Below are 27965 nucleotides of genomic sequence, written 5' to 3' on the forward strand. Positions count from 1 at the left end.
GCTCTATGCGGATGACCTATTGTTGTATGTGGCGGACCCGGTGGGGGGAATGCCGGTGGTGATGGGGATTCTCCGGGAATTTGGGGATTTCTCAGGGTATAAGCTTAACTTTGGGAAAAGCGAGCTGTTTGTGGTACACCCGGTGGACCAGGAGGGGGGGATTGGGAGGCTCCCACTGAAAAGGGCGGAGAGGAGCTTCAGGTACTTGGGGGTTCAGGTGGCCAGGAGCTGGGGGGCCTTGCATAAGCTAAACCTCACAAGGCTGGTGGAGCAAATGGAGGAGGAGTTTACGAGGTGGGACATGCTGCCGCTGTCTTTGGCAGGTAGGGTGCAGTCAGTCAAGGTGACGGTGCTCCCGAGATTTCTGTTCCTGTTCCAGTGCCTCCCCATCCTTATCCCGAAGGCCTTTTTCAAGCGGGCGGCATGGAAGAGGCTGGAGATGGCATCCTGTGTGGGTATGAGCCTGGAAGCGCTTGCAACGGTGCCGCTGCCGCTCCCTCCGACGAGGTATACCACGAGCCCGGTGGTGGCAGCTACCCTCAAGATTTGGGGGCAATGGAGGCGGCAGAGGGGGGATGTGGGGGCCTCGATGGGGTCCCCGATACGGGGGAACCACCGGTTTGTTCCGGGGAGAATTGATGGCGGGTTCCTGAGTTGCACAGGGCAGGTGTCAGGAGGCTGAGGGCCCTGTTCATAGACGGGATGTTTGCGAGCCTGTGTGAGCTGGAAAGGAAGTTCAGGCTCCCACCGGGCAACACCTTTAGGTACATGCAAGTAAGGGCGTTTATCAGGCGGCAGGTGGCGGGGTTCCCCCTGCTGTCGCCGCGTGGGGTCCAGGACAGGGTGCTCTCGGGGGTATGGGTTGGAGAGGGGAGGATCTTGGAAGTGTACCAAACTTGCTCAGAATATAAAACAGACAGTAAAAGTTTTTACAAATATATAAGACAAAAAAGAGTGGCTAAGGTAATATTGGTCCTTTAGAGGATGAGAAGGGAGTTTTAATAATGGGAAATGAGGAAATGGCTGAGGAACTGAACAGGTTTTTGGGTCGGTCTTCACAGTGGAAGACACAAATAACATGCCAGCGACTGATAGAAATGAGGCTGACAGGTGAGGACCTTGAGAGGATTGTTATCACTAAGGAGGGAGTGATGGGCAAGCTAATGGGGCTAAAGGTAGACAAGTCTCCTGGCCCTGATGGAATGCATCCCAGAGTGCTAAAAAAGATGGCTAGGGAAATTGCAGATGCACTAGTGATAATTTACCGAAATTCACTAGACTCTGGGGTGGTCCCGGTGGATTGGAAATTAGCAAACATGACGCCACTGTTTAAAAAAGGACGTAGGCAGAAAGCAGGAAATTATAGGCCAGTGAGTTTAACTTCGGTAATAGGGAAGATGCTGGAATCTATCATCAAGGAAGAAATTGCGAGGCATCTGGATAGAAATTGTCCCATTGGGCAGACGCAGCATGGGTTCGTAAAAAGCAGGTCGTGCCTAACTAATTTAGTGGAAGTTTTTGAGGACATTACCAGTGCAGTAGATAACGGGGAGCCGATGGATGTGGTATATCTGGATTTCCAGAAAGCCTTGACAAGGTGCCACACAAAAGGTTGCTGCATAAGATAAAGATGCATGGCATTAAGGGTAAAGTAGTAGCATGGATAGAGGATTGGTTAATTAATAGAAAGCAAAGAGTTGGGATAAATGGGTGTTCTCTGGTTGGCAATCAGTAGCTAGTGGTGTCCCTCAGGGATCCGTGTTGGGCCCACAATTGTTCACAATTTACATTGATGATTTGGAGTTGGGGACCAAGGGCAATGTGTCCAAGTTTGCAGATGACACTAAGATGAGTGGTAAAGCGAAAAGTGCAGAGGATACTGAAAGTCTGCAGAGGGATTTGGATAGGTTAAGTGAATGGGCTCGGGTCTGGCAGATGGAATACAATGTTGACAAATGTGAGGTTATCCATTTGGTAGGAATAACAGCAAACGGGATTATTATTTAAACGATAAAATATTAAAGCATGCCGCTGTTCAGAGAGACTTGGGTGTGCTAGTGCATGAGTCACAGAAGGTTGGTTTACAAGTGCAACAGGTGATTAAGAAGGCAAATGGAATTTTGTCCTTCATTGCTAGCGGGATGGAGTTTAAGACGAGGGAGGTTATGTTGCAATTGTATAAGGTGTTAGTGCGGCCACACCTGGAGTATTGTGTTCAGTTTTGGTCTCCTTACTTGAGAAAGGACGTACTGGCGCTGGAGGGTGTGCAGAGGAGATTCACTAGGTTAATCCCAGAGCTGAAGGGGTTGGATTATGAGGAGAGGTTGAGTAGACTGGGACTGTACTCGTTGGAATTTAGAAGGATGAGGGGGGATCTTATAGAAACATTTAAAATTATGAAGGGAATAGATAGGATAGATGCGGGCAGGTTGTTTCCACTGGCGGGTGACAGCAGAACTAGGGGGCATAGCCTCAAAATAAGGGGAAGTAGATTTAGGACTGAGTTTAGGAGGAACTTCTTCATCCAAGGGTTGTGAATCTATGGAATTCCTTGCCCAGTGAAGCAGTTGAGGCTCCTTCATTACATGTTTTTAAGGTAAAGATAGATAGTTTTTTGAAGAATAAAGGGATTAAGGGTTATGGTGTTCGGGCCGGAAAGTGGAGCTGAGTCCACAAAAGATCAGCCATGATCTAATTGAATGGCGGAGCAGGCTCGAGGGGCCAGATGGCCTACTCCTGCTCCTAGTTCTTATGTTCTTATGTTCTTATGATGCAGGAGGTAGAAGAGGCCTCGGTGGAGGAGCTGAAAGATAAATGGGAGGAGGAGCTGGGTGAGGAGATTGAGGAGGGGACGTGGGCGGATGCCCTAGAAAGAGTGAACTCCTCCGCTTCATGTGCGAGGCTTAGCCTCATACAGTTTAAGGTACTGCATAGGGCTCATATGACCGGGACAAGGATGAGCCGGTTTTTTGGGACCGAGGACAGGTGTATTAGGTGCTCAGGGAGCCCAGCAAACCATGTCCACATGTTCTGGGCATGCCCAGGGCTGGGGGAATTTTGGAAGGATGTAGCAAGGACGGTATCGAGGGTGGTAGGATCCAGGGTCAATCCAGGCTGGGGACTCGCAATATTTGGGGTTGCAGTGGAGCCGGGAGTGCAGGAGGCGAAAGAGGCCGGTGTTCTGGCCTTTCCTTCCCTAGTAACCCGGCGGAGGATTCTTCTTCAGTGGAAGAATGCGAGGCCCCCAAGCGTGGAGGCCTGGGTCAATGATATGGCGGGGTTTATTAAATTGGAGAGGGTGAAATTTGCTCTAAGGGGGTCAGTGCAGGGGTTTTCCAGGAGATGGCAACCATTCCTCGATCTCCCTGCAGAACGGTAAAAACAAAAGGTCAGCAGCAGCAGCAACCCGGGGGGATGGGGGGTTGTCTCTTTGTTTTGTTTTGTGTTGAATATCCGTTTTTTGCCAATGACGGGTGTTAATTTATTGTTTGTCTTTTGTATTTACGGCGGGGGGGGGTTCTGTTTTTTTTTGTTCTTAGAATTTTCTGTTATTGTTTTCTTTTTTGTGAAAATGTGAAAATTTGAATCAAGATTATTTTTTAAAAACATTATTATGGAAACAATAATTTAAGATGATCTGTCGAGCTCACAATGTAGCACACTTGTGCTTTCCAGAAGCTAGATGTAGTCATACTCGAGGACCTGTCCCCTACTGGCAAAAGGAACAAGACCAGACGTTGTGCCCTTTTTTGAATTAAACAAAACATGAGGGGTCCATAGTTCTATGATGCGTGTCCATGGCTTCAAGCAATCAGAGTTGACTTGCCAATGAATCAACATCCTTTTCTTATGGAGTATCAATTGTTACTCCCTTTGAAATTTGACATTCTTGCACCTTTCCCAATGACTACAAGATGAAAGCTTCAACAACATGTGTCCCTTTTCAGCAATAACTCAAAATAATCTGCCTGAAGCGGACTTAGATTTGACTTGTAGTCTCTTACTCCAGAATCTTCTACATCTTGTATACGTGTTCAAACGTTCAATCGGTGCCATGGTTCCCCAGATCGGGACTTTAACGGCCGTTTTTACAAACGGTCAGACCAGGTGTGTTTTACGTTCATAAAACGGCCGTAAAGGCCTTGGAAATTTTATGATACTTATTTTTTAAAATAAATTTAGAGTACCCAATTAATTTTTTCCAATTATGGGGCAATATGGCCGATCCACCTACACTTCAGATCTTTGGGTTGCGGTGGCGAAACCCTCGCAAACATGGGGAGAATGTGCACACTCCACACGGAAGGTGACCCAGAGCCAGGATCGAACCTGGGACCTCAGCACTGTGAGGCAGCAGTGCTAACCACTGTGTCACCGTGCTGCCCTCTAAAGAACCAATTCTGGCTCTTGTTAGAATCTCTTCAGACTCTAGCTGAATATGTTCAAATAGCTGCTTCCACTCAGTTGTTTCAGCCTCTTCCTTGTCTTCAGACAAGAATGTTCTGCTTTTTAAATATTATTTCTTTCCCCCCCCTCTCCCTTTTACAACCCCCCCCCCCGTCCTGTCCTTACTGGAAAAGAAAATTATCTTCATCTGTGGTCTAAAAAAACACAAAGGTTGCCAGAGCAGACTTCACGTCCAAAGCCTTTTCTCCAAACCTTGTCTCCGCAGCTTCCTCCAAACTGCCTCTTTCCACTGCTTCGCAATGTTTCTCTGCATTCCTTGGCTGTCCCCCAAGCTAAAAAAACAAAGGGCGCGATTCTCCCGAGTTACGAAAAATCGGGAAGCTGGCGTCAAAAACGGGCGCGTTTGACGCCAGCCTCCCCCCCCCCCCCCCCCCCCCCCCCCCCCCCCGGGACCGGGAACCGATTCATCTCCCCGGTCGGGGCTAGCATCGCGCGGCCGTGAACTCCGGCATCGCGGGCTTAACGAATTTTGTTAAGCCCGCTAGCCAAGTTAGCGACGGCTGACGCGTCAGATGACGTCAGCCGCGCATGCGCGGATTGGACGACTCCAACCCGCGTATGCGCGGATGACATCATCACGCATATGCGTGAAACCCGCGCATGCGCGGGCCGGTATGCCCCTCAGCCGCCCCGCGAATGGATCCAGCGGGGCGGCGGAGGGAGAAAGAGTGCGCGGGTTAAGTACCCGCTGCCCGCGATCGGTGCCCACCGATCGCGGGCCCATGGCACCCTTGGCACGGCTGTGGTATAGCCGTGCCAATCGGTGCCATGGTTCCCCAGATCGGGACTTTACGGCCGTTTTTACAAACGGTCAGACCAGGTGTGTTTTACGTTCATAAAAACGGCCGTAAAGGCCTTGGAAATCGGCCCATCGGCCGGGGTGAATCGCTGCTCGCCGTAAAAAAAATGGCGAGCAGCGATTCGTGTCGGGGGGCGGGCGTAGGGGGGGGGGGTGGAGAATAGCAGGAGGGCGTCGGACCAGCGTTTCCGTAAAAATTTACGCCGCCCGCAATTCTCTCCGATTTTTTCGTAAGTCCGGAGAATTGCGCCCAAAGCCTTCTCGGCAGGTTGCAGAAGCATGTAAACTTCCCAGGGACCACCTAGTCAAGCCACAGTCTTATTAGCCCAGACTGCAAAGCACATTCATCGAACAAGATAGAACATACAGTGCAGAAGGAAGCCATTCGGCCCATCGAGTCTGCACCGACCCACTTAACCCCTCACTTCTACCCTATCCCGTAACACAATATCCTAATCTTTTGGACACTAAGGGCAATTTCGCATGGCAAATCCACCTACCTGCATGTCTTTGGACTGTGGGAGGAAACCGGACCACCCAAAGGAAACCCACGCAGACACAGGGAGAATGTGCAGACTCCGCACAGACAGTGACCCAGCGGGGAATCGAACCTGAGACCCTGGCGCTGTGAGGCCACAGTGCTATCCACTTGTGCTACTGTGCTACCCCATTCGTTCGTCAATTTCACCTGCTATTCCCCAGCAACAAAACAAAATCCTTTTAAAACTATGATCACTGCAGAACAGAATTCTTTTAAAAACAAGCCCATTTCTAATCTCAGGCTTTGAACTCTTAAATTGCCCACTGTACTTATAATCCAATTTTACTAACATCTTCATACATTTAACTTCAGCCTCTCCATGTAAACCAAGAAAATAATAACAATTTATACCACGCTGAACCATTAGCAGGTTAACAAATATTGAGTTTTCTTCAACCGTCATTTTTTAAACCAGGGTGACTATCGAATCCTCGGCCAGTTTTCTTCTTAAAAGAAGTCTAACTCCTCATTCCTTCATGTGGGAGCCCTTGTTTAAAATTAACCTGGAACATGAGTTTTTCTTTTCTTCTGTCAGTCAACCGGAAACTGAGTTGGCTTAACCTCTCCCTCTACCTCTTTCGTGGATTGGTGTGTGGAGCTAACAAATCAACTGCAGAACTGTGCATCTATTTAAAGACAAATGTTTGCTCAAAGGCACCATAGGATTTTCAATATTCTCTTCATCTGTCATTTCATGATTCCTGTCAATCAGTCATGGCAAAATTACTAACTGAGGTACCTTTAGGCCTTTCTTAAAGGTTTGCGGAATTGTTTCTCACCTCCTCCCCTCCCCCCCCCCCCCCCCCCCCCCCCCGCCGCCATAGTCCTCCTTTTAATTGCCCTAACGTTTACTTGCTAACATTATTTAATTTTCAATGAGACTGCTGAAGAGTCTGGATGGAATATACAAAATAATTTGCATTGTCTACAGGTGAATCGATTCGAATATTTGCTGAAATTGAGAATCATTCTTCTCGCAAAGTGGTGCCAACTGCATGCATTTCTAAAACACAGACGTTCCATGCCGAAGGGAAGAAAAAAAAGTCGACAGAACTTGTAACCAAATTGAAAGGAGAGCCGGTGTCAGCCGGCAAAACAGATAGTTGGAACGGAATGGAACTGAAACTTCCACCTGTGCCTCCTACGCTGATGAACTGCAGCATCATCCAGATGGAATACTCACTGATGGTAGGTTGTTTCTAAATTACTCTTTAGTGCTAACACTCTACATAGCAATGCCAGGCCATTAAATAAGAAGCCTTGCCCCACTGTTTCTCTTATCTGATATTCCTTACTTTGTAGTTTCTTTATTCCCCTTCCACATTCACCTGCTCTCACCCCAAGCCCAAATATTTGGTTTGCTTTCCAAAGGAAACTAGAGCAATAGACGCAGTGGGCTCCAAGCTAACCAAAATATTGGATGTTTCAATTGTAAGTATGTGATTGTTTCACAGCACTACACCAAAGGAAAGGGTTATCATCATGGTTGAAATAATGACACCCAGAAAAGTAGCACCAAATATTTCTGGTCATTTGTTTTTGTTGAGACAGTTCACAGATGGTCTCATTATCAATGCTTAGCTGAGTTCCAAGACATGCAAATTGATTAGCCCAGCAGGAGGTCTGTTTATATAGGCTAAAATGAAGTTGAATCCCTTGTGCAGAAGAAGATCATTCGGCCCATCGAGTCTGCACTGACCCTCTGAAAGAGAACCCTACCCCACTTCCCCATCCTATCCCTGTAGCACCATAGTCCCAACTAACCTACAGATCTTTGGGCACTAAGGGCCACTTTATCCCGCCCAATCCACCTAACCTGCACATCTTTAGACTGTGGGAGGAAACTAGAGCACAGGAGGAAGCCCACGCAGACACAAGGAGAAAGGGCAAACTCCACATTTGGAGTTGGTGCTGTGAGGCAGCAGTGCTAAACATTGTGCTATTGTGCTGTCTGTGCTCTGATTGATTGACATAGTTATTGAAGGAGGCTTAGTAAGTTGCTGCAGTGTATCTTCATTGCTGCCACTGTGTGCTGGCAACAGAGGGACTGAATTTATAAGGTATTGATTGGTGTGCCAATGAAGTGGGCACACCAATCACTTGTAATGGATGGTGTTTCTGAGAATTGTTTCAATAAGGTTTTCTTGGGCATAGCGTGATGTAATTACTTGGGCCTTTACACATGAGTAGCCGCGTAAGACAAGATCCTACTTAGTTGCCTCTACTGCAAATTCTGAGGGGATTCGCCGTTGCCCGACGCCGATGTTGTAATTGGCAATCGGGCAGCGAATTCTTTCTGAAGCCCAAATTGGGGTTTGGGTGCCAAAAGGTGTCGGTTTTACGCCTGTTTTCTATCCTCCGTCCCCTCCGAAATGGCATTATTGCACCGCACGCCATTGAGTCTATGAATATGAAAGGACCTAACATGCCATCTAAGCTTGACATGTCTCTGGATTCTTCAGAGCAGATTGTTAAGGATGCAATCAACATGCCTTGATGGTTAATAATATGGTAAACTGGTGATCAGAAACTTTTTAATGCCTGTTTTTGAGCAGCCCAATTTAGTGTTGTGGTGATGAAGTAAACAGTTGTATAGTCCAACATTTGTGAATTGTTATGTGAAGATTGTCTCTTGGATGTGTTGCCATGTAATATGAAAACGCTTTCTGACTCGTTGCTGCTTTCTGCAAAGTAGAAATAAAGGAAAAAATAATTGTTGGCAATTACCCTTTTAATTCTTGAAGGTTTGTTTGTTGTTTCTTAGGTCTACCTAGAGATCTCAAGCTCATTGAATTTAACTCTTGATTTACCAATTGTTATTGGTACAATTCCCTTGCATTCTTTCAGCAGCGAGGCTACCAACTTTAACACTCAGTATGGCATGAACTACAACAGCTTGAATGACACGCTCCCTGAAGGACCCCAAGGTAAACACAAAGTCTGCCAAGAAGTACAAGAGTATGTGGATTGAGGTAGATAATCCGAAATTATCATATTGAATGACTTGGTACTAAATGGCCGACTGCTGTTGGGGTTGGTTTAGCAGAGGGGGCTAAACAGCTGGCTTGTAATGCAGAACAATGCCATCAGTGCGGGTTGAATTCCCGTACCGGCCTCCCCGAACAGGCACCGGAATCTGGCGACTAGGGGCTTTTCACAGTAACTTCACTGAGCCTACTTGTGACAATAAGTGGTTGTGGTTGTTGTTGTTGTTGTTATTATTTTTTTCCTTGTATGATAATGTGCATAGCCAGCAGAGGGGTCAGTAAATACACAGAGCCACCCTTATGAGAGAAAGATTCAACATTACTGAAGTTGGTTGCACATGCCTTCTTAAGATGTTTGTTTGTTGCCTATGCTGAACCATGGATATCTTTGTCCAGGATGGATTGTATCCTCAGTATGTCATCTTGGAAAAGTTGAATAATTTATGCTCAAAGTTACGAGCACAATCACACTCCCCAATTTTAATTGAGATTGGTGTAATAATAAGTATATAGGTATGCTAGTGAAGGGTTAATTATTACATCGCCGTTTCATTCAAACTCTAGAGGGCACCACTAGTTCTCAGTATAAATATCAGAACTCAGGGAATCTTGGGTAGTCTTAGTAAGTGCTATCAGAGGAGAAGTATTGATCACAGCACAAGGAATAGTTTAGATTGGAGAGAAGTAGCGCAAGGACATCATTAGTTAATTCTAGATTATAGATTACTGTTTAACAGACTCAGTCTTACTTTATTAGTTGTTACAGCTATATAGAGTATTCAAACTCTATTTAATTTCATCGTTATTCAATAAATCAGTTTTGCTTTAACCTAAAGATTGGTGGTTTCTTTATCATCAACTCATCCGACCATTCTGGATCACAAGGCAAAGAATAACGACATATTACCACAAAGTATGATATAACACTTGGGGGCACATTGTAACCAAATTCTATTACAGTGATTTCATACCCTCGGTAAGGTTTTAATCGCACATTGCACACCTCGGAAGGTGAAATCATTGTTCAGGATTTGCAAATTGCAATCCAATGACTTCTAGGCACCTCCAACACTGAAAATCTGCCAATATTCACTGCTTAGACTTGCTTACAAAGAATATCTACTTGACACAAGGCATGAGCAATAGAATCCAGGAGTCCTGATTTGCAAAGAAAGAAAACAAAATCGTACATCAGTGAATTGTCACACCTTGAGAGCTATTAAGAAATCTATTTGGCCCTGATCCTTTATCACTGAAAATGCCATTTAATCAGATTTAAAGGATATTTTTGGCTTCGGACTCAACAGAGGAAGGGTGGTGCTTACTTGAAGAACATTAGGGATTTAACAATGTTATTGTTAATGAGATTTGGTGTCCATTGAATTGCTGCAGATCTCCTGGTTAACCGAGTTACAGGCAGACATCACCTGACTACTGTCACATGAATGATAGACTGATTTAATAAACAGAGATTTACTGTTTTTAGCTAGCTCAAATAAGAAAAGCTGAATGGATACTGACACTGTAATCCTTGCCTTTCAGGGAAATCTGACTTTTTATTCACCAACCAGAATCCGGGCTTCCAGACATCGGGATGATAAACCTTAAGAGGTTCGATGGATTGAGGTTTCATTTGTTCTCTGGTTGGGGAGATGGGGGTTGTGATGTCTATATTGGCTTGCTCTTGCGGCACCTGACATAATTCAGCTCCGTTCCAAAGGTTTATTTAATTTATCGTGGGACATTACAACTGTTGCATTATTTTATTGCCGTGTGCTCAAGGATATGGTAATTGTTAATTAGTCGCTGTAATTGAAACAATACAACCTATTTGCTGGAACACCAACTCAGCTGTTGCATGAACAATTTTGTATTGTTCTGTAATGTGTTGGTTCTGTTCTCTCGAATATATTTTCAGTCTTTCCCCCATAGAAGTTTTCATTTCAACAGTTCATTGATGCCTTACACATTTGCACACATCTGCATTGTTGTAATATCATTAGTTGACACCATGACACACACAGACATGTTTTGGCATTATAATATGTAAGGGTCACTATGCTTGTGGATTGAATTTTCCCTGTTTTTATCTTCCTGAAAATCAGGTGCAGCAATGATGAAGGTGTTACATTGATGATGCAAGATCCTGGATTCTCTGCTTCTTCTGTGCTCATTACTGTTTCAAATGTGACGAATGAACAGCCGATTTTCAGCAGAATCAAGACAGCAAATTTTTTTTTTCCCCCCAAAGGACCAAGATTTAAGTTCAATGGAACAATATGTTCTTCAAACACTTTTGTTAAATAACTGAATTATTATTTTCTTTGCAAATCTTTATTCATGAAGTCAAAACTCTATGACAGGGGACTCCTCAAAATAATTTCCACCCTGCCAACCCTGTGTCACCAGAAGTGCAGCACAAAACCCCATTAAGGCACAGAAGTGGGATTTCCGTCATACTTTGTGAAACAAAGCTGTCTGGTTTTTGTCTATTTTATGGGACTGCTCAATATTTTATTCATTGATTCTATTTTCCATGACATCTTCATAATATTTTCCAGTGCTTTGAGATTAAACCAATCTGTTTAATTTTGATGCTCAAATGAGCTTCCAAACACTTATATACATTATCACTAAGACATTTACACCTGCATAACTACCCGATTTTGCCCATCTCGGGCAACTGCTGCTGAAGCTCTCATTCAAGCCTTTGTCTCTGACTTGACTAATCTAATGCACTCTTAGCTGATTTCCCATCTTCTACCCTCTGCTAGCTGTGTCTTAACTTGCAGCAAATGTCATTCACCTATCAGCACTGTGTTCATTAACTAACACTGGTTTCTGCTCAAGCAATATATTGATTGTAATGTTTCTAAGTCCCTCTATAGCTTCGCCCTTCCCTAAAATTGTAACTCCTCCTGCCCCGCACAAAAAATTGGGTTATCAGCACTAATTCTGGCATGTATCATCTCCATTTGTAATTGCTGCATCATTGGTGGCTCCGCCTTCAGTTGCTGAGAGTCTAATATCTGGAGTACCCTGCCCATTCTTCGCAATGTCCCTTTCCTTTAAAACACTCCTTAAATACGACCACTTTTCCCAAGTTTTTGGTCATCTGACTTAAAAGACCACATTTTCAGAGTTGAGGAGAAACTGGGTGGGACAAGGATCTAGATACCCTTGACATTCAAGGCGATTACCATCATTGAATCAACCACTATCAACAGCCTGATGGTTACCATTGACCAAAAATGCAGGTCAGAGGCTAGGAATCCTGTGGCGAGTAACTCATCTCCTGATTCCCCAAAGCATGTCCACAATTTACACAAGTTTTGGAGTGTAAAGCATTACTCTCAACTTGCCTGGTTGAGTGCAGCTCAATAAAACTCAGAAACTTGACACCACCTAGGTCAAAGCAGCCCAATTGGCTTGCACCCCATCCACAACAAAAAATCCCTCCACCACCGACACACAGCAGCAGCAGTGTGCACCACCTACAAGATGCACTGCACAAACTTACTAAGGGCTCCTTAGACATCACCTTCCAAACCCTTGACCACTACCATCTGGAAGGTTAAGGGCATCAGGTGCATGGGAACACCCATCACCTGGAAATTCACCTCCAAGCCAAGCCACTCACCATCCTTACTTGGGAATATATTATTGTTCCTTTACTTTTACACTCTAACTGCACTATGGGTGTTCCTACACCACATGAACTGCAGCGGTTCAAGAGGCCGATCACCACCACTTTCCCACGAACAATTCGAGACTCGATGGGCTGAATGGCCTCCTTCTGCACAGTAAATACTATGATCTATGGGTAAGAAATGCTGGCCTAGTCAGCAATGGCCACATCCCTTCAATTAGTTTTTTTTAAATTCCAAAATTACTATTATTGCTGGGAGGGCAATGATGGTGGGTCATTGCTCCCACATGTGGGAAAATGAAATACAGTTGGGCCATTTGAGTTCAGTGAGTCCAAATTGATCCAATTTACACTGGAACAAGGACTTATCCCACATTATGGACATTTGAGTGATCACGATTTTGAATGGTGGATAAGGGCTTTGGAACTGTCAAGCTATTTAAATGGTCCACCCTGTAGAAATTTTTAAAAGTTGCCTACATGTAATCTTTATTGTCACAAGTCGGCATAGACATACAATAACATTGCAATGATGTTACTGTGAAAATCCCCTAATTGCCACATTCTGGCATGTGTTCGGATATATGGAAGGAGAATTCCGAATGTCCAAATTACCTAACAGCACATCTTTCAGGATTTATGGGAGGTCTGTGAAAGTTGAATAAAAATCTGGGGCTGGATTCTCTGCCCCACCGTGCCACATTTCTGTTTCAGCACGCCGGTGGGATGCTCCATTCTGCCGGCTTGTCAATGGGGTTTCCCATTGTGGGGTAGCCCCACGCCGTTGGGAAACCCCCGGGCTGCCGGCAAAACAGAGCATCCTGACGGCGGAGAATCCAGTCCCAGGTCTCTCAGATATTAATAATAGCTATTTGTTGACATAAGCTTGCGTGTTATTATAACTATGTTAATCCTTGGCCGCTTTCCGTAATCAATCATTATAACAGCATTATTAATGTTTGTTTGCTTTTATAACGTATGGTTATCATTGTCGGGTGATGGGTTGTAAGTTGACAGCTCAAAGAGGATACTAAAGAATTGGCTGTCTTCAATGTGGGGTTATAAATTCAAATGTTTTCAAATCAGGAATTAAATACTTAAGGATATTTAAATGTATTGAATGGACTTTCATAAATGGGTCTTTTTTAACTTTGTTATATACTTCAAAAATTATTTTATCTCTGTATGACTCCTGAGGTCTGACGATGGATACTGGCTAGATTATTTGGCATTAAGGTGGGTGGAGAGACAAAGGATGCTGCTCAGGGAATGGATTGGCATAAGTTGACACAAAGTTACCAAGTACCTGTAATGAGCCATGGGAATAAATAGGGTCATGACTTGGTACTAGATTGGAACAGGGACTTTAAGGCGCCATGAGCATGGGTGTGGAATTATAGGTTGGCATAAGTTGGCTTGTATAGGCATGGAGAGTGGGTGAGGGAAAATGAGGGTTGGAGGGCCTAAGGTAGCACAGTAGCATTGTGGATAGCACAATTGCTTCACAGCTCCAGAGTCCCAGGTTCAATTCTGGCTTGGGTCACTGTCTGTGCAGTCTGCACATCCTCCCTGTGTGTGCGTGGGTTTCCTCCGGGTGCTCCGGTTTCCTCCCACAGTCCAAAGATGTGCAGGTTAGGTGGATTGGCCAAGATAAATTGCCCTTAGTGTCCAAAATTGCCCTTAGTGTTGGGTGGGGTTACTGGGTTATGGGGATAGGGTGGAGGTGTTGACCTTGGGTTGGGTGCTCTTTCCAGGAGCTGGTGCAGACTCGATGGGCCGAATGGCCTCCTGCACTGTAAATTCTATGATATTTAATAAAACAAATGGTACAAATTGACAGAGAACTGGAGCGGACCTTTTATCAGCCTGCGTCTGCACTCAGCAGCTCTTGTGGCCGCCTCCAAGCGAACCAAATCAACTAATGGTTCTTTCTCCAACCCCGGAATTAACATTGCATCATCCGAGCCAAGAAGCTTTCCGCCTCGAACTACCTACCTTGGGAACAAAAACCCAGCCCAATATCTCCTTTATGAGACTCAAGTGTCATATTATGTTTTATAATGCACCTTGGGACATTATATTATGCTAAAGTGACTATATACATTTCAGTTATTGCCCTATATATAAAGGATTGCTGTAGTTCCACAGCTTTTCTGATCTGTTATATTCCATAACTTACTTTTTTTATGATACTTATATTTTACATGGAAGGTTCTGACATGAAGAATCTGCTGTACTTAATTAATTTAATTACTGTGTACTTCTGTGTGTTTCCCAGAATGCAACTTGCATTTTATGATATAATTGAGCAATGTTATGAGAAGGCTTGTTTTAGGACAGCTGCTGTGTGCTGTTTCTCTAACTAATTAGCTCCAATTTGCCCTGGCACATATTTAGCAGCTAACTAAATTAATACAAATACTTCTAAAATGTGCAAGCCTGAAAAGCTTCCAAATCCTACTGTAAATATTCAAATATTTGCATTTGTTTGGGGTTGTGAAGTCAATACAGAGCTGAGTGAAATAAATAACATTTTGTGAACAAGATCGAGCTTGTAAGTCCATCGAGCCTGTCCATCCATCATGCCTGTCCTTTTTCCAAAGATCAGCTCCATTTGCTGTGTCCTTCAATGACTTCCCTCTCCTGGAACCCACGGTTTTAGGAGATATATATATATATATATATTCTATAAATTTAGAGTACCCAATTCTTTTTTTTAAATTAAGGAGCAATTTAGCGTGGCCACTCCACCTACCCTGCACCTCTTTGGGTATTGGGGGTGAGACCCACGCAGATAGTGAGAATGTGCAAACTTCAAACCTGGGTCCTGAGCGTCGTTAGGCAGCTGTGCCGCACATTTAGGATATATTTTGATCCCACCACACCTGTGATCGCATGGTAGAGGCAACTCTTTGCTCATTAAAAACTCTTCTGACTTGTATTGAATAAAAATGAAATGGATACTCTCATCAAGCGGACAAGCATCTTCACTGGTGAAATTCACGTCTTGCAGTGCAGAGGTAAATTTTCCCTACTGTGTCTTGAACTGATTATTGACATTTTCAGTATCCACAGCTAGGTATCTTATTCCATATCTGTATTACTAACTGGGAGAAGAGATACTGCCTGAAATCCATGTAAACTCATTTTTAATTTTGTAATCTGTTCTTTACAATAGAGAACAGTTCGCCCAGATCCTTTTGTTAATTCCCTTTGTATAATCTGGAAAAACTTCAGTTGGGCCATCGAGAACTATGTTTTCCAAAAAAGAACAATCCAAATGCCCTTCATGTTTTCTCATAAATTAAAACCTGGTCCTGGATGAGAAGAACTTTCCTTCAGTAAAATATTGGGAAGCCATTGGTTCCTTCCACAAACTCCATTCTCACGCCTTCAAATCCGTCCCTCTCCCTGGCAATTCTCTGAGGCTGAACCAGACTATTTGCAATCTCTCTCTGATACCTGATACTTATATTGACTCCTGGTTAAGCAACACCTTGATTTTACCATTCTCATCTTCATTTTCAAATCCCTATATGGCTTCGCCTCTCCCTTCCTTTGTAATCTCCTGTAATCTGCAGTTGTACAACCCTCCATGATATCTTTGCTGCTCTGATTTTAGTCTAACAAGATTCCTCATTTTAATCATTCCACTGTGTAAGAATGCAGATTACCACTGTACGGTTTGTTGTATCTTAATCTAACTCTATGGGCATGATCCACCGGCCATGCTGCGACGGAAAAGCACTACGAGCGCCAGGAACGCACGGCTAAATGTGCTGACTGAGGGACTTATTGTTCCCTTTTGGGAGAATCGTGCCCAATGAACCGGCATGCTTTGCCAAGCCTAAAGATTTTTCAACGCAAAATAAAAACTGCTGAGTACTTCATTGCTGTTTCTTCAGAGCTTTTCTTTTGTTTTTTTTTAATTTAGAGTACCCAATTTTTTTTTTTCCCAATTAATGGGCAATTTAGCATGGCCAATCCACCATCTAACCAGCACATCTTTGGGTTGTGGGGGTGAAACCCACGCAGACATGGGGAGAATGTGCAAACTCCACACGGACAGTGACCCAGGGCCGAGATGCGAACCTGGGTCCTCAGTGCCGTGAGGCAGCAATGCTACTCACTGCACCACTGTGCCATGCTGCCCCTGTTTCTTGAGAGCTAAGGAAGACCTAGGGCCCTTATTGTTTTCTCATAAATTAAAAACCTGGAACTAAATGTTAACATCTCCTGACACTGGCATGCCAGGCCTTGATGCCAACCGCAACAACCAAGCCAGTAGTCTGATAAGAAATAAGAACATTTGGACTGGATAGCCATTATAGCTCTAAATATAAACAATTGGTAACAGGCAAATTCAAACAATCAAGACCCTGAAAGTTGGTTTGATGGTTGGAAATAGCTCAAGGGAAGTGGAATGATATGGAATGTGACAAGGGAATATGATGTTAAGCCTGGTTGATTAAAGTCAAAAGCATCCATGAAGGAAATAGAAGCACATAAAAGGTGAATAATGTATAATGGACTTTTACCTCATGGTATAGAGATAAAGCACCTGGCGTTTTGGATTAAGGGGAACCTTTCTTAGTGTGATGTCCTATCAATGTAGTACTCAGTTTCAGCTCTGCAAAAAGGAATTATGGATTTTATTAAGAAGACTCTTGGGGCTACAATTAAGACGGCAAATTGTTCATTTCCCAGTTTAAAAAAAGACATTGGGCTAGATTCTACCACGCTGGCGTAAAAACGCTAGAGTTTTACTCTGGAGATTCCTGCAAAAATGTGGAACTGATTCAATGACCTGCAGGAGGCTAGCAGGGACCCAGAGTAATCCACGCGGCTTTAGCTGCAGATATGGGCCCCTGCACTTCCGGTTTTGTGTTCGCGCATGCACAAGGCGGCAGCCTCCAGCGGCCATGCTGAGCGCCATGGCGGACTCCAACAGCGGAGCCACACATAAAAAATAGAGCTCCCCGATTGGCTGCACGCCCGAGGATCTGACCACGCGGATCTGTCCCCCGGCCACCTAGAAGGCCCTCTTCCCCCAGTGTCTGATCCCCCCCCCACCAGGGTGGACGCGGACTAAGTCCACTGCTGCCACGTGAGCATCCCAACCCGCAATAGCTGGTTAGTTCCACGCTGTCGGGAACTCGACCGGTCAGGAGCGGAAGATCGCTGGGCTGGCCTCTGGCAATGGGCCCCCAGCCATGCCGAGTACTCCGCGATCACGCCGATTCTCGAGTCCCGGAGAATATCTGGGCCCGATTTCGGCATGAGGTTGGATTCTCCGCCTCCGTGCCGAATGTAATTTTGGCACGGGGCTGCTGAGAATCCAGCCCAATGTAAAGAGATGACATTTTGGTTTGGGGAACATGTTGGCGCTAGCCCCTATTTATGGAAACCATCGATTCACCATGACAAGATTGGATATAACATTTAAACAGAAAGAGGGACTGAGACAATTTTAAAAACGTAATCTTAGAAGGTAGGTTTGCAATTTTGAAGAGTACCCAATTATGTTTTTCCAATTAAGAGACATTTAGCGTGGCCAATCCACCTGCCCTGTATATCTACCAGCTAACAACCTCCTTGATAAATTGCTGTTACCAGATGATTTGGGAGATGGGAAAATTACTCACAATTATAGATGGCTCTTGGACACAAAGAAAACACCAATTGAAGAGATAAAACTAGTTGGAGAAAATGTTGGATTTGGAACTGGAATGGGAACTATGGAGTGAAATTATGCACAGGGTCAATATTTCATCTTCATGTGCTGGGCTAAGCTTAATACAATTCACAATAGTACATAGGGCCCATATGACACAAGAAAGAATGAGCAGATTCTTCACAGAAATAGAAGATAAATCATAAAGGAGGACCAGCTAATCACGTCCACGTGTTCTGGTCACGTGGTGTTTTAGAACTCTCTGTTTAAAATATTATCAAAGCTTGTTGAGGTGGAAATATTACCGAGACCTCCTGAAGCAAGTTTTGGAGTGTTGGAGATACCAGGTCTAATGGAAGGGAAAAGAGCCAATATAGTGGCTTTGCCACACTGATTGTTCAAAGGCGAATTTAATTAGAATGGAAATCCAAAGATCCTCCAAAAATATCGACATGGTTGGGGGATCTTGGGGAATTCTTTAAACTTAAAAAAAATTTACTTTGCCCATTCGTGGCTCAGATGGGGAATTCTGGATGAAATGGAAGCTTTCTTGTCTCTATTTACTGATCTATTTGTTGGATAAAGTGAGGGGGGTAGGGAGATGGGTAGGGGGAGGAAAAAAGGGAATGTATTCATAGAAACGAGAAATAAGTCTCAAATTTGGAGGATTGTGTTTTGTCTATTTTATTGATTGATTGTTTATGTATATTCCTTGAATCAAAATATTTTTTTAAAATACATGCAGACTGCCAAACCTTAAAACATTTTCCAGTGTTCGTACATCTGAGCTAAAGTAGAGGTAGAAACGTTCATACATGTGTGAGAGATCTGGATTATTTTGTGGTTGTACTATCAGGTACTTGCTTTTTGCTGCTGGGTACTTTTTAAGTAAAAGGAATTGTTGTGAATATCCTTGTCTCGCTTTGTTTGCTCCAAGCTCAGTAAATTGTCCCCAAACTCTGGAATTCTCTGTGCAAACCTCTCTGCATCCCAATGTCACTTTCCTCCTCTGCCGGATCAGCCATGATCCTATTGAATGGCAGAGCAGGCTCGAGTGGCTGAATGGTCTACTCCTGTTCCTATTTCTTATGGCCTCATCTCTCACCTAAAACCATCTTAAGTGGCTCAATATTCAAGTTCATTTTATAATATTCCTGTGAAGTATGTTGAAACACTTTATTACATTCAAGGTACTAAATAAAGGCAGGTTACATAGTAGATACTGCACAGACACAGGTCATTCGATCCAACCAGTCTCTGCCGGTACTTATGTTCTACTCTGCCCTCCTCCCACCTTTTCTAAATCTAACATTGTAACCATCTATTCCCTTCTCTAATGCTGAACAAGATGCAATATAAAAAACAGTTCTGTGGGATTACACACGGTATATGTAGCACAAAAACAGGTAATTCAACCTAAGCAGTCACTGATGGTGCTTGTACCCTACTTGCAGCTGTTCCTGTCCTTTTTCTACATCTAACATAGTACCAAGGGTGTAAGGATTGTACAAAGAGGTAGAACCTCTCAAAGAAGGAGTGGCGATCGGCCTAGATTTCAGGCCCGATAAAATTAGACTCTCTAAATTAAGAATTGGACATTTGAAATCAAACTGCGGTCAACTCCAGTCAGGCTGATGAGAATTCAAATTTTACCAAAAATTTGAACACACTGAAACTCAAGCTGTCGGGGTAGGTCCAGACATGCCCTATCAATTACCCAACAAGCGACAATTAGCTCTATTCATATGGTTGAGTAAATCAATCACCCATTAAGAGATATTTAGCTCTATTTGTGGATCGATTGTTTTGGAATAAGGGTACAAGCAATGCGCCAGGAAATGGACCCCTGATGTTCTACTGGATGGCCATTAGCACCTCCACGGGGTGGTGCCACTCCCAACCTGTGATTTCTTCGGCTGTGGGCAGCAGATCATTCTGGAAAGGCACGAAGAGGAATATAAGAATCAAATCCCCGGACCTCCCAGCAGCAAAGACTCCAAGCAGAGCCAATCGAGACGCCTGATGAGAGATGGAAGGGAGCAGTGTGCGAGATCCACCTTCGCAGCAAAGACTGTGGGAAAACGAGACTCAAGGGAATCGGACCCCAGTGCGACTGGGTTCATCAGCACAATGGTATTAAGAATCTTGGGGCTGTTAACAATGGGATAATTTAAGGGTAAGTGTTTTAGTGTTGAATAAAGTCATTTGATTTATATACTTGCAATGTCCTTTGCCTCATCTATAAATGTACCTGGGTAAAATGTTTGGCTAATAAGCTGGCCAAAATATCTGAGATTTTACAGACACAATTAAGGAGTGGCTCATCTTGTATTGGTCTTCACTTTCACCCAGATCTCATCTGTAGTACAAGATAATGTTGGCATGTGACAGTGGTCAGAACCAGGTAAATTGTTGCTGGGGAGTGCCAGATCAGATTCAAGAACTGTTGTGTCTCCTAAATTTGTGCCTTGTCATTTGTCTACCCTGATAAGTGAAGACTGATTCTGAAGGACTAGGTAAATGAGACTAATCCGAGGTCGAACCATTGCAACCATTCAGGCAACCATGTTGTGGAACGTGTAGAGCTCCCAAAGACACACAGACTGTCCTGTTCACCACACCCAGATCTATGTCCAGCCGTCTAGACTCCACATCTTAACCATCTATTCCCTTCTCAAATGCTTATCTAGCTGTCTCTTAAATGTCTCTATATTATTTGCTTCAACCATTTCCCACGGTAGCGAGTTCCACATTCTCACCACTCTTTAGGTAAATAAGTTTTTTGTTAGTTCCCTATTGGATTTCTTGGTGACCCACGTATGATGGTGGCATCTGGCTGTGCTGTTCTCCACAAGAGGAAAGATTCCATCTGCATCCACTCTATCAAGTATTTTTCATAATTTTAAAGGCCTCGATTCGGTCACCCTCACCCTTTTGTTTTTCATGAGATAACAAATCCATAACAAATAACAAATGTCTGTTGGTCATTTTGATATCTTCCTTGGAAATCCTCACTGCACCATTTCCAGTCTCTGTATCCTTTTTATAATATGGCAACCAGAATTGCACGCAGAACCTTACTTGTGATCCTAGAATATCCTGCAACCTTTGACACCTGAACAGTGTGCCTGTACTCTCGGTACATCAGCACCATAGAGGCAGCTGCCAACAATCATACACTGAAGAGCAGGGATTCACCACTGACGATCCTCTCAATGCCAAAGGGTAACTATCCGGATGAACAGAAGAGAGCTGAGCACGACCTCCCTGATATTGCTGGCAGAAGTCTGGGATCCGGGGGCTCTTGATCTGGCCGGGAGTGAGTGTGCAGAGCAAAGTTTACCAAAACAATTGGTTCACGGGTTGCCACTCTGAGAAAAGGCGGGACATTCGTGGTAAGGGTGGGGGAGGGTTGGGGGACTTGAGATGAAAGACCTAAGTGAATGTTGGTCTCCTCCAAATCCTTCCTGATACAATGGTGAATGTTGGAGTTGATCCCACGGAGGTTGCAGTTGTACTGCTTGTCAAAGCCAAGGCGGGCAGACATCGGCAAAAGCATCAAGGCCAAAGCAGGCTAGAGCCTGCACCACATCTGTCGGGGGCTGCCGCACAACCTCAAGACCCGGTCACCCTGAGGTGGAGGAAGGGGCCAGAAGGTGGAGACCCACATATAATGAGGCCCACATTGCCACCCATACTGCCATTGAGAGGTAAACCGGGCTGCTAAAAGTGCGGTTTCGCTGACTAGGCTGCTCTGGTGTTGCCTTGCAGTACACCCCCCAGAGGGTCTCCTGCTTTGTGGCGGTCTGCTTGCCCTCCACAACCGGGCACAGCAGCAGGGACACATGCCAGAGGAGGAAGAGGAATGTGTGGCCGTTTCTTGGGGCCTGTAGCAGAAAGTGACTCTAGGTGGAGAGGGAGACCCATACTGTTGTGAAGATTAAAATGACAGAGGCATTAGATATTTCAGGTGTGAGAAGTTTTACTGGTGAACATTTTAATGTGACAATTATCCATTCCTCCTAGCTACGAATACTCACTTGACTAATGTTCACTGTGTTCCTAAAACCTCTTGATTCTCTGTGATCTCCTGTTACGTTGAGGTGTGTCCCAGAATGCACATCTAAGGTGGAGGAAGCCTCCTGCCTTCCAAGCCCTGTAGCCTATATTGCCTTTGGTGATCATCCTCTGGAAAGCCTGGAGCCGGAGGGCCCCTGCCGACTTACCAGTGTCACAGGTGGCACCATGCCACCCTGTTCTACCCACTGCTCTTGAGATGCATGGTGTCAGGAGGGGGGGATTCAAAAGAACTGGAGATCGCCGTAGTCTCCTTTTGTGGAAGGCCCTGTATGGGCTCCTCCTCCCTGAGCGTGCCCGTCGGGCCCAGGTGCCCTTTGTAGCTCAATGGGATGAAGAGGCAGCTGGAGTGAACTCCTGAAACCTTTAAGTCTTCATCAACCTTCGGGAACTTCAGCCCCCCTAAAAATTGCCTCATCCCCTCCGGCCCAGCTGGGAGTTCCGACTCATACAGCCTACTGTAGAATTCCTCGAACGCCTTATTGACCCCAGCTGAATCTCCGACCCGGTTCCCATCTCCGTCCCTTACTTTCCCAATCTCCCTGGCCTCCTCCCACTTTCTAAACTGCTGTGCAAGCATTCTCCCCATATTCATAGATCGTCCCCCTCGCTTCCTGTCAACCTGTAGTATCTCCTTTATCAGTCGGTCCGTCTTTTCTCTGTCTGTCTTCTCCCTGTGGAGATCAGTTCCTCTCTAAACACCGCCTTCAGCGCCTTCCAGACCACCGCAGCCAAAGCTTCTCCCGTATCGTTGACTTCCAGATAGTTCTGGATACATTTTGTCAGCCGCCCCCACACCTCCTCATCAGCTAAAAGTCCCATATCCAGCTTCCAGTGAGGGCGCTGGCTACTCTCCTTGCCCACATGTAGGTCAACCCAGTGCGGGGCGTGATCCGAGATCGTGATCGCTGAATACTCAGTGTCCACCTACCCCCGTCAGTAAAGCCCTGTTCAGAATTTTAAAAGTCAATCCGGAAGTATACTTTATGCACGTGCAAGTAGAAGGAAAACTGCTTCACTCTCGGCCACCCAAATTTCCGTGGGTCCACCCCCCCCCCCCCCCCCCCCAATCTGCTCCATAAACCCCTTTAGCTCCTTTGCCATTGGCGGCAACCTGCCTGTCCTTGAGCTAGATCGGTCTAGCCCTGGGTTAATGACTGTGTTGAAGCCCCCGCCACATAACCAGCTTATGTGAATCCAGGTCCGGGATCTTCCCCAACATCCTCCTTCTGAAATCCACATCATCCCAATTCGGCACGTACACATTCATGAGTACCACCGGCAGCCCCTCCAGCTTTCGACTGACCATTATGTACTGTCCCCCCACGTCAGCAACTATTCTTCCCGCTTCAAATGAGACTCGTTTATTAATCAGGATCACGACCCCTCTAGTCATGAGGGGTCGTGATCCTGATTAATAAACGAGTTCAGCCCCCAGTGAAAAACCTGACCAATCCATCCTTTCCTCAATCTAATCTGATCAGTTATTCTGAGATGCGCCTCCTGCAGCATCGCCACGTCCGCCATCAGTCCCCTCAAATGCACGAACACGCATGCCCTCTTGACCGGCCCATTTAACCCTCTAACATTTCTTGTGATCAGCCTGGTTGGGGGGCTTCTCGATCTCCCCCCCCACTCAGCCAATCAGCCATCCCCTTTCTTGAGCCAGTCTCCAGCCTGTGCCCCATGCATCTGCAGGCCCGCCCCCAGGCAGCCTCCATCCCCAACCTCCCTATTGTTCCACAGCAAAAGTCCCTCCCCCGTCAGCAGAACAGTTCCCCCCTAGTAACAGCACTATACACACAGCCCCTTCCAACAAGTGTACCATCTGCTGACCCCCCACAATGCTTCCGTTAGCTAGCCTGCCCAGCTAGCTTGATGGCCCCCACCCATGGCACCAGACATTTTCCCAACTATTGTTCCCTTCCCCCCCCTCCCTCCCCCCCCAATGTATAAATGTATTATTTATACATCTTTCTGTTATATCTATATGTTATAATGGGTAGCATGGTGGTTAGCATAAATGCTTCACAGCTCCAGGGTCCCAGGTTCAGTTCCCGGCTGGGTCACTGTCTGTGCGGAGTCTGCACGTCCTCCCCGTGTGTGCGTGGGTTTCCTCCGGGTGCTCCGGTTTCCTCCCACAGTCCAAAGATGTGCGGGTTAGGTAGATTGGCCATGCTAAATTGCCCGTAGTATCCTAAAAAGTAAGGTTAAGGGGGGTGGGGTTGTTGGGTTACGTGGATACATGGGTTTGAGTAGGGTGATCATTGCTCGGCACAACATCGAGGGCCGAAGGGCCTGTTCTGTGCTGTACTGTTCTATGTTCTTATCTATTCGCAGGTGCTATCCCACTACTGAATAGCATGGAGGCTTTGACCTGCTCTGTTTCCCTTTACGTCTGCCAATTTTAACTGACTGTTATGTTTCATAGCCATTTTCTGAAGTTCAAACTCTCTCTCTTTATCTTTTTCCCTGATCTGTATCTCCCTTTCTCTTTCTTTTTGTTCTGCAAGGGCTATCCTTTCTTTTCTCCTTTCTTTTCTCTCCTTTTCCTCTCTCTCTCTTTCATATTCAAGCTGTTTTAATTCTTTCTCATGTTTCATTTGTTTAATTTGTAACTGAATTTTTGCCATTTCCAATGAGTCAAAATGTATCTCGGGCAACCTTAAATGCTTAGCCACTGCCATAATTACCTAATCTTTTCACATTTTGTCAGGTAATGTTAACTGCAATGTTTTTGCCAAATCTAACAGTCTGCTTTTAGTCTCTGTCCGTAAGGTACTGCGTGTGACTGTCTCCACCCCCAAAAACTTCTGAGCCTCTGAAAGAGCCATTGTCCACAACACACTCACTACTTAAACTAGAATACCACACCTGAAAAGCAACCACAATATGCTCACCCCTCATTGTCTTGAAGTTCACTAAGCCAATCCAATAGATAGAATTTTATCCCCCTTGAGCCCCCAATTTGTTATGGGCCAGGGTTTAGAGAACCCCAAAGTGTATCATGGAGTTTGCCTGACCGACAACTGTTAATAGATTGGGGTATGGGGAGCACATGGCCCACTCTACAGGTGTTGTACAGCAGAAATGGAAAAGTATTTTTTAAAGCAAAATAATATTTATTCTATGAACTTAAGTTAACCTTTTTAAAACATACAGTGAACATCTTAGCAACCATCAATTCAAATACAACCCCCAAAGAATACAACACTAAGTAATCCTTAATAACTTCCCAAACAACATCCAGAAGACAAACAAAATACCTTTTAACAGAAGCATATCAGGTTTACATTCACTACTGAAAACATTTATAATTCTGAATTTACCAAATGATCAAGAGATAGTCTTTTCATGGCAGAGAGAACAGCAGTACACCTGCTTTTTCTGGCTTGAGCATCAACACTGAAAACGAAACCAAAAATACACAGACCCGAGTTTTTCTCAAAGTGAAACTAAAAAGCAGAGCCAGAGCTCAGCTCCACCCACACTCTGACATCACCGCAGTAACATGAGCAGACAGACATTTCTTAAAGTGACAGTCTCATGACAACCTCCATCCCCCATCATTTGCAAATGCAAATTTTAACTCAAGCAGCTTGTCTGCAGACCCCAGCTAAAATACAAAAGGCATTACAAGAAACATCCAAAGACGAAAACTTTTCTTTTAAAAAAAAAATAACTAAAGAGAAGAGAGCCAAAAAAAAACAAACAAAAATAAACACATGAGCACTGCAGCAAAGTTCAGTCCAAACACCTCAGTCCGATACCAGCCCTTTCCTTCTCGCGAAGTCCATCGTTTCCTCGGGCGACTCGAAATAGAAATGTTGCTCTTCGTGCGTAACCCAAAAGACGGGCCATGTACAGTAAACCAAACTTTACCTTCTTCTTAAAAAGGGTCGATTTTATCTGGTTGAACCCTGCTCTTCTCCTGGCGACATCCGCACTCAGATCCTGATATATACGGAGGACACTGTTCTCCCATTTGCAGCTCTGCATCTGCCTGGCCCACCATAGAATGCACTCCTTGTCCAGGTACCTGTGGAATCACATCACCATTGCTCTCGGGGGAAGGTCACCCACATGCAGCTTCCTCGCTAGCACTCTGTGCGCCCTATCCACCTCCAAGGGTCGGGAGAACATCCCCTCTCCCAGTAGCTTCACAAACATAGCCACTATGTATGCCTCCACGTCCGTTCCTTCGGATCTCTCCGGGAGACTCACGATTCTCAGGTTCAATCGGTGGGCCCTGTTCTCTAGGTCCTCCACCTTCTCCAAGAGCCTTTTCTGTTGGTCTCTCAACATTCCCACCTCGAACTCCACTGCTGTGTGATGCTCCTCCTGCTCAGTCAGTGCCTTCTCTGCTTTGTGGATTGCCGGGTCTTGAGCATCCAGTCTGAGTTCCAGTCACACAACCGAGTCCTTAATCGGGTCCAAGCATTCCTGTTTCTGCTTGGCAAAGCCCTCCTGTGTAAACTGCGTCAACTGCTCCGTCGACTGCTGGGTCGTCAAGGCAGGACTCCGGACCTCCGCCATGCTTTCTCCCACTGCAGCCTCAGCCCAAGCCTTCTCCATTCATCTATTTCTTCCTTTGTGAGCACTCCTGGTCCTCTTCTCCATGCACTGATGTTGGATTCCTCTTCACAATTGCAACCAACATCAATTTTCCACTTCAGATCCGACAAACAAAATCGGGGAAAAAGATCCAAAGTTCCAACCCGGGCGGGAGCCACCAAATGTGTGACCTACTCCTTCATAGCCACCAATGGAAGCACCCGCTGTCTATGTTAATGTATTTTCATTGTGTATCCTCATGTATTTATCATATGTTCTATGTTTTCACGTAGGGAACGACCTACTTGAACTGTAAGGAAAACAATACTTTTCACTGTGACAATAACAATAAATCTAAGTCTACATCTAGAGCAGGGGTGGGCAAACTACGGCCCGCCAAAGGTTTTTATGCGGCCCACCAAGATCAAATCATAAAACATTTTAAGAAAAAAAAAAAAAAAAAATCTTTTTAATTTTTATTTTTTATTTTTTATTTTTTTTATTTTAAGGTTAATGGGGGGGGGGCTGTTGGGTTACTGGTATAGGGTGGATACGTTGACTTGAGTAGGGTGATCATTGCTCAGCACAACATGTGTTTCATGTGAAGTTTCTACTTTAAAATATTAATTAATAAAAATTAATTGCTTTTTTTTCTTTAAAAACCTTTTATTTTGGCTATTTTAAATATTAATTATTTTACTTAATATACTATGCGGCCCTTTAAAATTGTGAATTTCTGAATGTGGCCCTTGCACGGAAAGGTTTGCCCACCCCTGATCTAGAGTAAGCATAAATCATCCAGTGAATCTCGCCCAAAATAACATTTAGTCATTTTCCGGGTGAATCGCACCCTTTGTTTATTTCCACGTTTTTCTGCTTCAATTTCAGACTTTGATGCAATTGAACTTGAGTGCTTGGTGCTGTCACCTTGTGACAAACACAGCTTCCACACAGGCACTTCAGCTGCCAAATCCTAGATCATCACAGAAAGGTGATCTATGAGCCAAAGTAGAAACAGAACAGTTAAGAATTGGACAGTTAAATTGGTGATGTAATCCAACAAGACCCAATGTCAGTTATGAGGTAGTGCGATTTAGTGCTATGATGAAACATGCTAATAATAAATAATAATAATAATCTTTATTGTCACAAGTAGGCTTACATTAACACTGCAATGAAGTTACTGTGAAAAGCCCCGAGTCGCCACATTCTGGCAT

General features: G+C 44.7%; 1 protein-coding gene across 1 annotated transcript in view; it reads left to right on the forward strand.

The window, feature by feature from the left end:
• Positions 1-12247, forward strand: part of LOC119969922 (arrestin domain-containing protein 3-like) — a 58725-nt gene extending 46478 nt beyond the window's left edge. Inside the window, exons 6-9 of the mRNA XM_038803893.1 lie at positions 6739-6995; positions 8572-8734; positions 10337-10405; positions 10900-12247. Of these exons, the coding sequence (XP_038659821.1) occupies positions 6739-6995; positions 8572-8734; positions 10337-10392 (476 nt within the window). The 3' untranslated portion in view covers positions 10393-10405; positions 10900-12247. The remainder of the gene's footprint in view (positions 1-6738; positions 6996-8571; positions 8735-10336; positions 10406-10899) is intronic.
• The last annotated feature ends 15718 nt before the right edge of the window (positions 12248-27965 follow it).

The sequence above is a fragment of the Scyliorhinus canicula genome, chromosome 8, assembly GCF_902713615.1.
Source record: "Scyliorhinus canicula chromosome 8, sScyCan1.1, whole genome shotgun sequence".
Taxonomy (NCBI): Eukaryota; Metazoa; Chordata; class Chondrichthyes; order Carcharhiniformes; family Scyliorhinidae; genus Scyliorhinus; species Scyliorhinus canicula.